General features: G+C 36.8%; 1 protein-coding gene across 2 annotated transcripts in view; it reads left to right on the forward strand.

Annotated features, from left to right (window-relative positions):
- LOC131532186 (uncharacterized) overlaps window positions 1–16,778 on the forward strand; it is a 62,150-nt gene that overhangs the window by 12,671 nt on the left and 32,701 nt on the right. For both annotated transcript variants that reach the window (XM_058763669.1, XM_058763670.1), the window contains exons 4-5: window positions 4,104–4,231; window positions 5,858–6,001. In XM_058763669.1, coding sequence (XP_058619652.1) covers window positions 4,104–4,231; window positions 5,858–6,001 — 272 coding nt within the window. The remainder of the gene's footprint in view (window positions 1–4,103; window positions 4,232–5,857; window positions 6,002–16,778) is intronic.

A 16,778-nucleotide genomic window follows, 5' to 3' on the forward strand; every position in this document is an offset into this window, starting at 1 on the left:
GTATTTAAGACATATTGCACAAATAGCATATATAATAACCTGTAGCAGATCTAAACAGGTGGAGCTGGGGAAGGTGAAGGGTTACAGAGGAACTGTGAAAGCATGCTGCGAAATGCTCTGGTGGATGCTAACCAGCCATTTAAATGTAAAGCAGCAAGCTCATCGGCTGCGTATGCAACATGACCTAATCAGCTTGTGCCAAGTAGTTTAATGCTGTGAATATCATCAGTTTGCATTAAGGACCCATCAGCCTGCGCCATCTAGAGTTTCATGACACAATTTGCCATTTTATAGTTTATATCATACAATTCTGAGAAAAAAGTCAAAACGGGGATATGAACTCCCAATTGTGAGGGGAAAAAAGTCAAAATTGTGAGATTATAAAGTCACAATTACCATTTTTATTTTTTATCCATTGGCGGAAACGAGCCTCCATACTTATGCTTAATGAGGCTGCTTTTATTTGATCAAAAACAGTAATAATGTGAAATATTATTGCAATTTAAAATAATTTGTCTATTTTAAAATGTAAGCAGCAATTGCTTCAGTCTTCAGTGTCACATGATCCTTCAGAATACATTCTAATATGCTGATTCGGTGCTCAATAAACATTCTTTATTAATATCAATGTTGAAAACAGCTTTGCTGCTTAATATGTTTGTGGAAAATACATTACACTACATTAATAATATTACTTTTGTAATATTAAGTCACTTTAAATCAATTTCATGTATCCTTACTGAATAAAAGTAATTTCTTTTAATTAAAGTAATTAAAAGTGCTAGAAATGGGTAAGCAGCATACTGAAAAAGGCATGGGAATTTCTGTAGTAAATTTTTATTTTTTCTTATTAGTTAAAAAAAGAGTGTTTCTAGAATCTTTTTTTTTTTTTAATTTTGTGGTTGGTTGCAGTGTAATTATTAGTGCAGTAATGAACAATCTGGAGGAGGCTCACACATGCTGAGCTCGTTCCTTTCAGACAGCTCGACGGAGTGCAACTGAATGAAATTCAGCACATTTTAAGACATATTTTAAGTGTTTTTTTAAAGAAATTATTTGAACTTGCCTTATAACATGAAACTTGTGACAATGTCCTACATTTTCTTACTTGTAATAAATTATTTATTCAACAGATCAATTAGTATAGGCATTCTTGAGATGCTGTACAATTTAATAAAGTCTGGTTATAATAATTTGTCATGTAACCATCCCACCCCTTTCTCTCTCTCCAACACATATATGACATGCAGTAGATATAACGTTACATGCATACAGTTGTGCCTGAACCATTCTAGGTTTAAGCTACCTGTGTCATGCTTGACGGTCTTTATGGCAGCTGTTATGACTGCAGCTGATACCATCCTTTGAGGAATGTATAGAACAGCTGTGAATATCATGGGAGAGGCAGGTGCGTGGCATCGCAGAGAAGAGGTGTAATCAATTAATGGGGATGTGTGATAGGAGCGACATATTTTCCCCCCTCTATCACTGTCACCTTCAACGAATAAACCATCCTCTCATGTCAATACCACACAGCAGGTGGATCAGTCAGTCAGAACTTTGTGTCTGGTTATTATTTGCATCTGCTGTAAGCTATTTTCACTTACCTGTATCATCAGCAAGATTTGGGCTGAGGAAAAGGAGGAAGAAGCTGAGCACTGATGCTAGCATTGTAACTGAAATCTTGGAGATGGCAGTTGCATCCCTCAGTCTGTCTTTATTTTCAAATTGTCCGGAATCATGAGTCATCAGGTGTGGAATTTGAAACTAAACAGTCTGTTCTGTTCTCTGGAGAAATGGCTTTGTTTGGCTGGTTTCTGCTGAAGGAACAGCCAGTGCTGGAGGCTGTGATCACCACGGCCTGAAATAGTCAAGGTCCTCGGCAAGGACGCCTTGCCATTTCTCCTCCTTTCTTCTCCTTGCGGTTTTAAATGAATAAACACTAGGATTTTTAATTTAGCACAAAGCAATATTATCAGCCAAAAGAATAATATTGGTTTGAGACAGGATACATTTTTATACTTCCACAGTATTTTTAACAGAATGCTGTTTTTACATTTTAAGTTTCTAATATATAAATCTAAAACATGTAGACTGGATATCTGTAATTATTTAAGCTTGTTTCTTGCTACATGCTCCTGTTAACTTCGAGCTGTTATATCAGATTTGAGTGAAATATAGTTCTTTTGAATAATGTCTGAGATCAAGTGTGCATGTTTTATGCTTTAAAAAGCTGTTTGTGTTTAATAGGGATATTGATCTATTGAACTGTGGTGTCTAGCAAACGAAAACCAAAACGCACAACACCGAACAAAGCCAAATCACAGCAAATCATTGTGCTTCAAACGCTGCCTTGATGCTTTTCCAGCCTTTTAAAATGTGATGCTAAGAAAACACAGTTTTGTGATTTAAAACGGTAAGTGTGTATTACACTGCACTCTAAAACCTAAATACGTTTCAGAAAGTCTTTTTTTTTTGTGATTTTCTTTTTTCTTCAATTTTCTGCAGACACATTTATTTTGGACATCAAACCTGTTTTGCCAGCATTATCCTCTACTGTTTGAGCTAAGGGAATGTAAAATAGTACAATTATATTTATACTATTTTTAACACTGTTAAAGAAATGGGCAGGTGTTATGTAAGGTGTAATGTACAGTCAGTCTGTCATTATCACATAATAAACCTCTTCACTTTGCGCCTGGGTTTTTTGTTACTGTGATAATGACCAACCTAGTGTACATTATCTCTTACATAACTCTGCCAGTCACTTTAAAAGCAAAGTTGTGCTTGAAAATGACCATTGAGATGTATATGATACCATTGTTTCATATGACGTTCCTTATTGCTTTGTCTGAACGTGTATTTTCAGAAGTGTTATCTCATTTTGAGGCCTTAAATATAGACACTGATTAAGTTGAAACATGATTTAACATTCAAAAAGTGCTTTGCTGAGAGTAACCTTGAGGCAAAACTCTAACTTTGCATTTATTTTTCATTTTCGAGGAGCAACTCCACAAGGGGAATCAGCTAAACTGCTCAAAAGAAAAGTTTCTTTGCATTGAATGTTGATGAACTTTAAAGCCCTCTGTAAAGCTGAGGGTGTCTCGCTCTGCACTTGCCTTGCTTTGAACTCGCTTCACCTCAGCTTGGCTATGTGTGAAATCATTTCCAAGATTAACATCGTCTCAACCTCACCATATGCATGCAAAGAGCAGGTCACATATTTGGTGGACTAATTGAAATTCATAAAGTACAACATTAATGTTCCAAATGCCAAGGGAATGAGTAAGGGTTGTGTTTTATTATTGTAGTTTATTGTCAGGATTAAGCAATTCACACAAACACATTTTGTAAAGTGAGTTTATTAGTGTGGGCTGAGAGGATAAAGGCTGAACCAGCATACATAAATACATCTTGGCAGGCTTTGTGAATCTTGTGTGTGTGTGGGTGTGTGTGTACTCAGCCCGCCTCGGTTCTCTCCACAACAGCAAATGAACAAACATGCCATGTTGTGTAATGCTGGAGCGGTTTACTAAAGGGCAGGGTGAGGTACGGCGCTTTACATAGATGTTTAGATACGCTTAACTTAAATGCACTATAGGACAGCCAGGGCTTAACATTCACAGCGTTTAGCATACAAATGTCACGGCCTGCATTGATCCGTGCAAGCATGAAAGCACACGGCAAATTATACAACAACGCAAAACTAGCTATGCATGCCTTTTGAAAACTTGTAATTGTGATCTTGACATGTGTTTCACCTCGCATCAGTGCTGTTTTTCTGTTAAGCCCATGAAAATAACCTTTGCAGCTTGTGGAAAAAAGTGATCTTTCCATGTCTCCTACACTTCACACCACTGAAATCTGATTGGACAGCTACACAGACTCCGGTGGAATGAAGGATAGAATTCACAGAGCAGATAAAACCGCTTTTCGGCTTCCACAGCACGTCTGTACCTGTTCAAAGGATGACACAACATAAGCACACGGCCAATAAAGACAGTTACAATTCAATTACAGACTATTTAAAAACACTGTACTTTCAAATTTTGAACATTTAAATATCAAATTCCATTTCTAACTGATACTATTTTGTTGTGCAGGTTCAAAATGTTCCATTCCGAAGGCTGTTGTTGTGTTCAGAGTGTGTGAGAGAATGTGCTCTGTGTCTTGGCCTCTCCCTTCAGCGAGCCCAAACCTGTCTCTCCCTCTGTGCCTGCAGGTCATACAGGTAAGAGGCCTGTTTGCTTTGCCAACCACAAAAAACTCTGCATCTTGACTCCCAACACAATGTAACTCAACCCTACACCCCCACCCCCCGCGAACACGCTTGTGTGTTTGAGAGGGGGTTTTCCACACGTTTCAGTACTACTTGCATGCATACAGTCAAAACTGAAGTTGTAATATATTTATACCACTTTTTAAGTTTGTCTTTTTAACATCATTATCTCCAAGTAGAATGTAGAAACACTTGAAAACAAGAAATCAACACAATATTTTAAAATATAACACAAATGGCATTTTCAGTTCAAGACAATTGCTGTTAAATGTTACCCACCTTGATTTTGACCACACACTCACCTTGCTCATGACGTTAGATCCAACTTGGTGCTAAAGAAACAAAAAGTCAGAAATTGTTTTCTGTTAAACCATGCAAAAATAAAAAGGCCTAAACTTTTAGTATGAAGGTCTTGAACGTTTTTAGTTGGTCCTAATGTGCGTCCCGTCGTGATGAGCAGCAGTGTGATCCTCTTTCTCAGGTCTGTCTTTATTTGCCTACCTGCTTCAGGTAGCGCTGCTACACCAGCAGGCAGCGACCAATGGGAATTAGCCTTTTTTTGTAAACCGCACCCCTTCGTATCATAAATCTGAACCACACCTAGTGCCACAAACTCAGTAAGTAAAATGTGAATTCACAGTATAATTTAAGTTTGATGTTTTAGTTTAGGTACCGCACTCTGCTTGCTTATTTATCTCAAAATAATTTAAGTTCAATTTAAGTCTGCTAAAGCATAGCTAGCATAGCATTCAGTGATAATTCTTATAGTATTACGGGTTTAGTTTTTTTTTTTTTTTTATTGTTGTGCTTTGGCACATTTCTGCATATATATTCATTCATTTTTTACTCTAAAATACATTAAAGTCATGTTTCAGGATACATCCGTTCTTTCCCGTGTTTTTAACAGTACCCTTACCTATGCTGACATGACATACAGCCGCAGACTTTAGTCTTTATAGCTGTAACTTCCTTCACATTGTATCACAAAATTGTGTTTAAAATGGCATGTTTCTTCACAATGCGTGATGAGCTCAAGTCTGAACAGGAGCAGGAATGCCCCACCCCTTCTGTTGATTTCTATTGGCATTCGAAAGAAGACAATGGGCATGTGGTTAGGAAGCAGCGGGGGTTTGACTGATTGCAGATCTGATGGAATTCCTGAGGACTAATTCTCACAATCACCTGGGAATATGATTTCATGTGGCACATTTTGAGAGCCGTGTTTGTTTTGTAGGATTTTGTCTTGCTTGCCTTGTGTAATCTGCTAAATTTGCAAGCTGATACAAACACTGATGTGGTACAGTTAATTAGGGCAGCTTCTGGAAATGGTGTAGTCAATAAAAGGTGTTTTAAGACACATGCCTATAATAGGTAAACTTTGCAAATGCCTGCAAAAGAGGATGTGGCACTCAATAGTTTGACCCAGTCCACACTATATAGTGTTGTATGATTCTTTTGAAGTATTGCAGAAGGTCAGTTTCCTGTTTTCTCTAAAGGTAGATTCATGTTCAGCGCTGACCACTTCTAAAAAGAAAATAAAAGCTCATTTCATTTCACTTCATTTTTTTTTTTTTGTAGATTATGAATCTGCGTGAGGAGTTTGCAGAGCTGTCTGAGCATGCAGTGACCACCCATTCTTTCTCTCTGTCTGTTCTCGACCCTAAGGAACTCTACACCAGAGGGGGAGGTTTGAAATCCTGTCAGATAAAATCTCTATTGCAGGTGTGTCACTATCAGCACTGTCTCTGTGAGTGTCTCCAAGCACTTATGAGCCTAATTATTTATGAGTAATGCTTATTACTTATGAATTTGTGCTTTCATTCAGCAAGGATTCATTAAGTTGGCATTGAAAATGTTACAAAAAAAATTCTCTTTCAAATAAATGCTGTTCTTTTGAACTTTATATTCAGCAGATAATCCTGAAAAAACAACAAAAATATTATATATTAAAATGTTAAACCATAATATTTTAAGCAGCACAACTGTTTTCAACATTGATAATAACTGAGCACCAAATCAGCATATTATAATGATTTCCGAAGACTCATGTGACACTGAAAACTGTAGTTTTTACATTTTAAAATGTATTGAAATGGAGTTGTTGTAAATTGTAATGATATTTCACCATATTACACAAGTACATTCACCCTTGGTGAGCATAAGAGATAGTTTGAAAAACATTAAAATTGTGTCAACCCCAAAGCCTAAAAGTGAAGACAACATTGAAATTCTATGACTTGTAAAACATTTGTATCAGTTTGTGATGATTTATAATGAAAAACATTTATGAAATTGGATTAGTGAAATGTTCCTGTTTCGTATTAGACTTTTGTTCCCCACTGTTTGCTCTAAAGGCCACTGCAGCATTCTTAAAAGTACAATGCAAGCACCTGGTCAGAATCCAAAGAAAAACAAAGAAACAGGCCTCACCAAAAAAATCAGTAGTTTAACTGACCCAAGTCAAGCTTTGGCGGAAAACAAAGGCTGTGTCAATGGAGGTTAAAGGCAAACATCCTCCCTGCTGTTTGAGGATGAAGTCTTTGTCCCCAAGTGTTTGTCCATCCAATCAGCTGCAGAAATCACTCATTCTGTCCCCATCTTAAATCTTATATCCACTAGAATGGATACCATGTTAATATTTTGAATTTATATATATATATATATATATATATATATATATATATATATATACATATACATATACACATATATGCATATATGCATTTTATTCATTTTTAAAATATTTTACAAATATTTTTAAAATTAGTTAAGTAAATTTAATTTAAAATTTTATATATATTTAAAAGTAATTTATTTTAAATATTTTTAAACAAAATGATCACACTATTACCATTTGTCGTACTATGGTTTAATTGCGATTTAATCACATTCAGTTTTTGTTTGCATAATATACTGTATATATGTGCTGCATATATTTATTATATATATATATATATATATATATATATATATATATATATAAATTAGGGCTGTCAATCGATTAAAATATTTAATCGTGATTAATCGCATGATTGTCATGAGTTAACTCGCGATTAATCACAACTTAATCGCACATTTTTTTACTTGTTTTAAATGTACCTTCAGTTAATACTTTTAAAGTTTTTAATACTCTAATCAACATGGGCATGGACAAATATGGATGCTTAAATGTAAGCTATGTTTATTATTATTGAAACCATAGTCAACATAGAGCATGAAGACTAGACATGTTTCAAAGGTCATAGATGTTTTTGATAGAACTTGTTCATGTCTATTAGACGCATGAAAAAAGAAATACCAGGTTCCCATTACTTCTCTTTCTTTGCACTGAGCAATTTACTTACCCAAACCTGTTTACATTTTTGCACCACAGGGCAGCTGCTCTTCTGAACGTGGAAAATTTACATATTATTTATTACATTTGTTTCCCTCTCTGTGCCCACATACTGTATTTTGATGCAGCTAAATTCTCAGTAAAACTGTTTTCATTGATATATTTTACTGCTTCTGTTGTCAGACAACTGAATGCATATGAAATAGTGATTGAAACGCGACCCATTAAGACTACATAAAAAGCTGTCCCTTCCAAGATGTTAATGTGTACAAAAATCCTGATAATCGAGCCGTCGTCTGATGAAATCAAATACACAAAATAAAGACAATAACTGTGGTGTGATCTCGGCTATACTTGCATGTAAAATTAGAGAAGCAACATAATATCTGTGTTTAGCTGAACGCGCTGCTCCTCTCTGCCGCTTGCTGAACAGAATCTGAGCAGATGCAGAGAGAGAGAGAGGTGTGTGCGCGCGCTGAGAAAGCAAGACCTCGCTCTCAGAAACAAAATAATGTTTGGGCGCGTTTTTGAATGGAAAAAAAGTCGCTAAAGTGGTCTGCAATGTTGCTAAGTTGGTAGCACTGTGCATCTCCATTTCTCCAACTACGGGTTAGACCACGGGTCAAACATAAAATGCGCGCTGCGTTAGTTGCACGTTAATAAAATTAGTGCCATTTAAAATGAATTTGCTTTAAGGCGTTATTAACGCATTAACTTTGACAGCCCTAATATAAATACAAACACATGCATGTGTATATAAGAAAAATGTTATGTTTATATATTAAATATATTTATATATAATATAAAATGCAAGAATATAAATGTATATGCATGTAAATATTTCCAAAATATATACTGTATGCGTGTGTATTTATACTGTATATGCATAATAAATATACAGAGTACACACATTATGTAAACAAATTTTTTATTTTGGATACGATTAATCATGATTAATCGTTTGACAGCACTAGAAAAAAGTTGTCTGCAATCAATGCATCAAGGTTTCTCTACTGACAAACAACAAATCAACACAGAGTAATTGTGTAAGTGTACCTTTTTGTTACCTAAAGTTAATTTGATTATTGATTTGAATTTTTAATTAAATCAGAGACATGTGAATGTGCATTCAGGTTAAAAGAGACAATTTAATGATGAGGTGAAACAGCAGTAGACTCATTTCAGTTTTATTGTCAATGCAACGAGATTGTGCTGTGGCACTAGGGAAGAGATGACCTAATGGTCAACAAACCAAGCATGTGTAATATACCTGACTGTATTACTTGGATACTTCAGGACAGGGCAGAGTTATGCTTTTCTGACCCCCCATCAAACAGACACACACACACACACACACAATGGTGCTGGGTTACAATAGCCTCTTCCCTGTAGGCGGCAAATCTGTCTCAACGCGCCCAGGAATGTATTCATTCTTTCTTTCTTTCCCTGTATATGTGTGTGTGTGCAACTCCAGAAAATGCTAGATCGCTCCATCTACCTCAAAATCTACCTTTTCTCTTTTCTTTCTCCCATGAGAGCATGAATACTGATCGTTTTAAAGACTTGAATGCATCCCGTCTCCCCCACGTCTGACTCATGCATGCAGGAATGCAGCTGTATTGTGGTTCTCTGCTCTGCTCATGCGAAATCCTCCTGTTTGCACACTATGACATGAAAGTCATGATTAGAAAGTATCCTTTGACACATAAAACAAGTCTGTGCGCTTCACCTTCACACTGGTATTAGACATATTAACCTGTAATTCTTGGCAAAGATGCTTCGGAATAAATGTAACAACTTGTTTAACTTAAGAAAGGTGGGGGCTACCCTATAGGCAACGTATGCTGCATACTGCTTTTTCTCAGCTCATCTCCCTCCATTGCTGATGGGAATGCGGCTTCTCATTGCCCGAGTCTGTTCTGACTTGCCCAAGCTGGAATGTGGCAGCCATCTAATGTACTTTTTTGTCAAAGAAAATTGACAATGAAGAATAGCATTATTTTACAGCATAAAAATTACATTCCTGGTTTGGATGCAAATTTGAGGCGTCGCCGTTGGAATACGAATAAGCTGTATTCGCTTAACGCTGACTGTGTTAGTTACAGTGGGTTGTGTTTTCAAACATTACAAGGTTTCACAGCATCAGATGAGTCTTAGTTTAGATAGCTTAGCTTAGTTTAGTTGTTAATATTTTGAGAATTATTCTAGGGGACTGAGGTTCATTACCTATCACATTGGGACTTTTGCAGATTCGAAAAATTGTCCCACTAAGATTCATGCTGCATACAGGCCCTCATAGACCCCCTTCACACATTAAAAGGCACATAGAGATCTGTTTAGTGAAACATTTTTGTAATTTACAGAATTTTAAAAACATTGATTAATAATTCAAAATTCTTCCCATTATTTCTTGCTCTTCTTTTCTGAATGAGCCTCTCAGTAAAGGAAATAAATGGGAATTAGAAGTGAATAAAAAGGAAGAAAATGTGGGGAAAGTAATAAGATTCCTGTGACATAATTAGATAATTGGATGTTGTTAATTAAATCGGGTGAACAAATCACAAGTGTCTGTTGTTTTTCACATTGTGAGAGCAGAAATAAAATAAAACAGCGCTTACACTTTCATTAAAGAAACCTGTTGATTTCCAGCGTAACTCTTACTGCATATTATTTATGTAGCTGAATGTGGATAACGAAAATGTATGGGGTCAGAATTGAACCCTGACCAACTCCAAATTTGTTTTGAGTGATCTGATCACAGTGGTCTTTTTTTAAAGATTTATTTATGGGCTTTTTATGCCTTTATTTGAACAGGACAGTATAGAGTAGACAGGAAAGCATTGGGTAGAGAGAGGGGAAGGACCACAAGACGGGATTCAAACTCGGGTCGCTGTGAGCGCGGTCACGTTGTATGTTGGCGAACTAACCAAGAGGCTATTGGTTCTGACCACAGTGCAATTTTAATGTAGTAAAGCATTATCCGATCTTTATTATCCGACGAGTTTCTACACTTGTATATATGCAGAAATATGCCCTTTTCCCATTTTCTTTAATGGAGGAACGCATTGAATGCATATATATTTTCCATCCCTCCTCATGTGTTTTGTGAGAATGCCCTGAGCATCTCATGCGCACGGTCCCCTTCATTAGACATGAGAAACCAGTGCTTTTCCGCCCCTCTTCCTGACACGCTGTAATTAAAAGCTGGGTAATAACAGTGGAGGGCTGGCATCCCAGCGGGCCATCATCAAAATGCTTTTTTCTCTCAGCCTCACTTTTGGCCCAATCAACACATTAGTACCAACTCACTGACTCCCCGGCTTACTGCAGGCGCTTCAGACCATCAGCGAACTCCTAAAGTCTACATATTCAGCATGCTACTCTCTGTCTTGAGCGGAAACTGACAAAATGCACCGTTGTTGAGAAGGTGTGCTAGTTGGGTTTGCTTGGAGACATTTTGCATGATTATCCGCTTGCCGTTAAGAGGCGCGCATGTTTGAGGGAGTCGGAGTGTGTTTAAGGGTTGACGACCAGGCGTCCCTGTGTGAGGCAGAACGGCTTGCCAAAAGCACTCCACCCACTTTTAGAGCTGCCTTCCGTGAGCTTGTGCTTGCCTGTTCCGTGAGCTAAATTCCTGGTGTTCCGTAAAAACTCTTTGGAACCCTCGTCACCGTCACTATGGTAACTTAAACCTTGCCAAGGAAAGAACAGCTGGAGGGCCTGATTAGAACAGAGTGCAGCCCTCTGTGGACGAGACAGTGCATGCTTCGCACAGGTTGCAGGTTGAAGCACCGTCCTCAGAAATGCAGCTCCGCTCAGAGCCACAGGAATTTGTGGGCCTTGTTTAATTCGACGTTCAAGCGAAGGAGAATATTTTAACAGCATCTTCACATCCTAGGGTGTATTGCATAATTAAATCCGGAATTTATTGCTTTTTCACTGCTAGAAGCTAAAGCATGTAAGTTGAGAAGAAAAGTTTTGATCAGAGACAATTGTGTGGGAGCTGGACAGCCAGAACCGATCTAAGTGGTAATAAAGCCCAGTGCCTTGTGGGATAGAACAGAAAGTAATTTTGGATAAAATCAGGCTGGTTTAGAATAGGATTCGAACACCATGAAGTCAGTATTCACAGTGTGTGTTTGATCCTGGAGTCTCCAGATCCATGCTCTTAGATTTTCTTTTATTTAAGGTTTTCTTGTGTGCATTTTAAGCATCGCCATTTATGAGCCAGGTGCGAGATCAACCATAGTGTAATTTTTGCATATTTGACAAACATCATTAGAGAGCTGAAAATTATAGTTACAAGTTATAGTATTTAAAAGTTATTTGTGCAGTTTTTTTTTTTTTTAATTTTAAAAAGATTTCTCAACTTGATATGCAGAGAAAACTATACGTCTGAGCATAGTAGTATAATAGCATAGTAGTAATAACAGTTTGTTATTATTATGGCTTAAACAGCCATTTTATTTGAAATTCGGCTTGAATGAGTTAAACATTACGTTTTTGCAGAAATGAGCGATTTCACCTTTAAATGGCTTCAATTGTACTTAGCTTATCTATCTGTGTTGAGTTGAAAGAGACTACAAATGTAATGAGATTTAATAAGAACAAAAACTTAGCAGGCATTATGATTTAATTTCATATTTTAGTTCTCAGAACTGTTCATCAGTAGAGTTGTCAATCAGTTTAATCTAGTGTTCCTTTTGTAGCAACGGGCAGAAAGGGAATTAAAGTTTTGTTGGAGTTTTCAAGTTTTGTCAGACCTTTTCATGGATTGACCCAACACCTGTCAATGCCTCATAACACTCTCTCAGATCTTTTCATTTCCCTGGTACCTGCAGAAATAATGGGACTCTGATTAGGGTGCCAAGCATGTCTAGATTAAACAGAACCCTGTGAGCGGTCAATGGAAACTAATTTGGATTGGCAAAACGTAGCGACAGACAAAACATTGAGGAATATGAGGACAGTCGGTATCTCTGACTTTATTAGTTAATGCAGTGACATGCCTTTAATTTGCTGCTGTCTTAAAGAGATAGTTCACAAAAAAAATTTAATTCTTCCAAACCTGTATGAGTTCCTTTCTTCTGGTGAACAGAAACAAAGACATTTTGAAGAATGTTGGTAACCAAACAGTTGATGGAAGCCACTGATTACTGTAGTATGGGGGAAAAAAAATAAAAAATACTATGGAGGTCAATGGATGTCATCAGCTGTTCTTCAAATTCTTCACATTCTTTATATATCTTTTTGGTGTTCAACATAAGAAAGAAAAAAAGTCTATTGTCTCAAAATACACTGTCAACCCAGACAACTTCCAGATTTCTGTTGTATTGACTGGATTTTGCATGCAAATTTTGCAAAGCAGCAGTAAATGTGACTGTACTTTTAGCGCTTAAAAGAACATTTACAGTTTAGCTTTTTACAATAATAGATGACCGACGTGTTGCAAATCATACCACCTACCAGAACATGGTGTGGAGTTAGATGGTGCTAAGATGATGAAAAGTTTTGTAAGATTACTTATCCAGCCCATTATTTTTACCCACAATTCTAAAGAAAAACTGAAAAATGATGTGTCAGTCACACAGCTGAGATTTTATAGGGCCGAAGTGTGATAAAACACCTCACTGCATGAATGCTAAAGGACCACCAGACAACAACAAAAAAGTCACACTTATTCATGGTGGCCATAATGTGTGAACACTGCGGACAGCTAAGATGATACTAAAATAAAACTAGTGCTAATATAAAAGGAAAAAAAAAAAGGTGTGAAGAAAAATCTAGAGAAATAATTTCCGGTGAAGCTAAAAGAAACAGCTATAGTTACTTAAGTGCTAAGGGAAGAGTTTCAAAAGAAGCACTGTGAGCACATAGGGGAGCGAGACTTAGGTGATATTCATGGAGAAAGCATTCCTTGTCCAGGTGTGTAAAACTCCCTTTTATGGCCAATCTTAGTATTATTACTAGTTCCAGGATGCAACTGGAGTGAGCTCTGGATTATATAGTGTGCTTTAACAGAACCCCAGTGGACCTAGAGAAGTGACTTCTGCGATATCTGTGTTATGGGATTATCTGTCTAATCCTGTCAGAGCTTCGACCAAGTTTACTTGAACAGTAATTTAAGAAGAGATGAGCCCAGATCAGCCCTCAAAGTCTATTTTTTTTTCTCTTTTCATGCTTTTCTCCCCATCCCATTCCTCACATCACTCAAGATTGAAAGAACCATCCCCCCCCCCCCCCCCCTCAAGCATAGAGTATGCTTTACAAGTTCACTATGATAGGTTGCTTTTTAAAGATCAGAAAAATACATGTTACATGTGTCATGTATCTGAGAGGATCATTTAAATTGTATGCTTGTTCATTTACATTTAACAGCCCACAGCTGGGATATGGGACTCAAGCTGTGTGTCACGGAAGAGTCGATGAACAAAAGAGGTATTATCATACGGTTTTAAATGAGCGCTTGTTTGAATTGTTATACGGATGCTCGATTTGATTTTAGCCTGCTTGAAACATACTTTCAGCAACTGTTGTTTGTGATCTTATATACAGTGAGGAAAATAAGTATTTGAACACCCTGCTATTTTGCAAGTCCTCCCACTTAGAAATCATGGAGGGGTCTGAAATTGTCATCGTAGGTGCATGTCCACTGTGAGAGACATAATCTAAAAAAGAAAATCCAGAAATCACAATGTATGATTTTTTAACTATTTATTTGTATGATACAGCTGCAAATAAGTATTTGAACACCTGAGAAAATCAATGTTAATATTTGGTACAGTAGCCTTTGTTTGCAATTACAGCGGTCAAACGTTTCCTGTAGTTTTTCACCAGGTTTGCACACACTGCAGGAGGGATTTTGGCCCACTCCTCCACACAGATCTTCTCTAGATCAGTCAGGTTTCTGGCCTGTCGCTGAGAAACACGGAGTTTGAGCTCCCTCCAAAGATTCTCTATTGGGTTTAGGTCTGGAGACTGGCTAGGCCACGCCAGAACCTTGATATGCTTCTTACAGAGACACTCCTTGGTTATCCTGGCTGTGTGCTTCGGGTCATTGTCATGTTGGAAGACCCAGCCTCAACCCATCTTCAATGCTCTAACTGAGGGAAGGAGGTTGTTCCCCAAAATCTCGCAATACATGGCCCCGGTCATCCTCTCCTTAATACAGTGCAGTCGCCCTGTCCCATGTGCAGAAAAACACCCCCAAAGCATGATGCTACCACCCCCATGCTTCACAGTAGGGATGGTGTTCTTGGGATGGTACTCATCATTCTTCTTCCTCCAAACACGTTTAGTGGAATTATGACCAAAACGTTCTATTTTGGTCTCATCTGACCACATGACTTTCTCCCATGACTCCTCTGGATCATCCAAATGGTCATTGGCAAACGTAAGTCGGGCCTGGACATGTGCTGGTTTAAGCAGGGGAACCTTCCGTGCCATGCATGATTTCAAACCATGACGTCTTAGTGTATTACCAACATTAACCTTGGAAACGGTGGTCCCAGCTCATTTCAGGTCATTGACCAGCTCCTCCCGTGTAGTTCTGGGCTGATTTCTCACCTTTCTTAGGATCATTGAGACCCCACGAGGTGAGATCTTGCATGGAGCCCCAGTCCGAGGGAGATTGACGGTCGCCGTGATTTTGCCAAGTAAGACATGTTCCTGGATCAACATCTTTTGTTGATCCTGGATCAACATTATTGTCCAAAAATATAGACTTAACCCAATCTCTACCCCTAAACCTAACCCTACCCATAATTTATTCCTAAAATCAGTGAGAAATGATAGCTGATTAACAAGGGTGTCGAAGCACCTAACCCTGATCATAAGCCTAAAACTTATATTTCCTGAAAAGTTATCCCTCAATTCTGATTGGTTGATTGGAATGACGTTCCAGGATCAACAAAGATGTTGATCCAGGAACATGTTGTACTTGGTGAAATCACGCTCACCGGAGATTGACAGTCATGTTTAGCTTCTTCCATTTTCTAATGATTGCTCCAACAGTGGACCTTTTTTCAGAATTCTAGCTGATAGACAGGTGTTCAAATACTTATTTGCAGCTGTATCATACAAATAAATAGTTAAAAAATCATACATTGTGATTTCTGGATTTTTTTTTTTAGATTATGTCTCTCACAGTGGACATGCACCTACGATGACAATTTCAGACCCCTCCATGATTTCTAAGTGGGAGAACTTGCAAAATAGCAGGGTGTTCAAATACTTATTTTCCTCACTGTATGAGCAGTGTTCATTTTACAGCTTTTTGTTTTAGCCATAGTTTTTATCTTATATTGATTAGTCATATTGATTTAATTTTAGTCAGTTTTATTCAGACTAAAATGATGTTTTTAGTTAAAGTAAATTATAGAAATAAAAAAAATAAAAAAATAGTTGATGAAAGTGCAAAACCTAAACTATTCCTGTCCAAAAGTTTGGGATCAGAAGAATTTGTATTTATTTATTTATTTATTTATTTTGAAAGAAGTCTCTTATGCTGACCAGGCCTGCATTTATTTGATCAAAAATACAGTACAAACAGTAATATATTGTGAAATATTATTACAATTTAAAATGACTATTTTCCGTTATGATATATTTTAAAATAATTTATTCCTGTGATAGTAAAACTGTATTTTCAGCAGCCTTTACTGTAGTTTTCAGTGTCACATGATCCTTCAGAAATCATTCTAATATGCTGATTTGTGCTCAAGTACCATTTCTTATCAGTGATTTAAAAAAAAAAAAATAGTTGTGCCGTTTAATATTTTTATTTAAAACATTTAGGCACTTCAGTTTATACCAGTTTTTATTCACTTCAGGTTTTTTTTATTTATTTATTTTTAACTTATTTGTAGATGTTTCTTTAAAAACACATTTGTTAGTGCATTATTAGTGTCTTTCAATATTAATTTTTTTTCATCCCAATATTTTCATCAACAGTATGTATAAACCTTTAATTATTAACATGATGCACATTTTTTATCTAATCTCCATTAAAAATAAATAAATAAATAAATGTTGGTAGTTTTACACGGTGTATGATTACCTTTTTTTCATTATAGTCTCAAATATTTTAATAATAGTAAATTTGGCAGAGGAATTAAATGGTTTAGCATTGCAGAATACAATAAAGAAGGTCAGTTGAGCTAAATT

The sequence above is a fragment of the Onychostoma macrolepis genome, chromosome 23 (genome assembly GCF_012432095.1).
Source record: "Onychostoma macrolepis isolate SWU-2019 chromosome 23, ASM1243209v1, whole genome shotgun sequence".
NCBI lineage: Eukaryota > Metazoa > Chordata > Actinopteri > Cypriniformes > Cyprinidae > Onychostoma > Onychostoma macrolepis.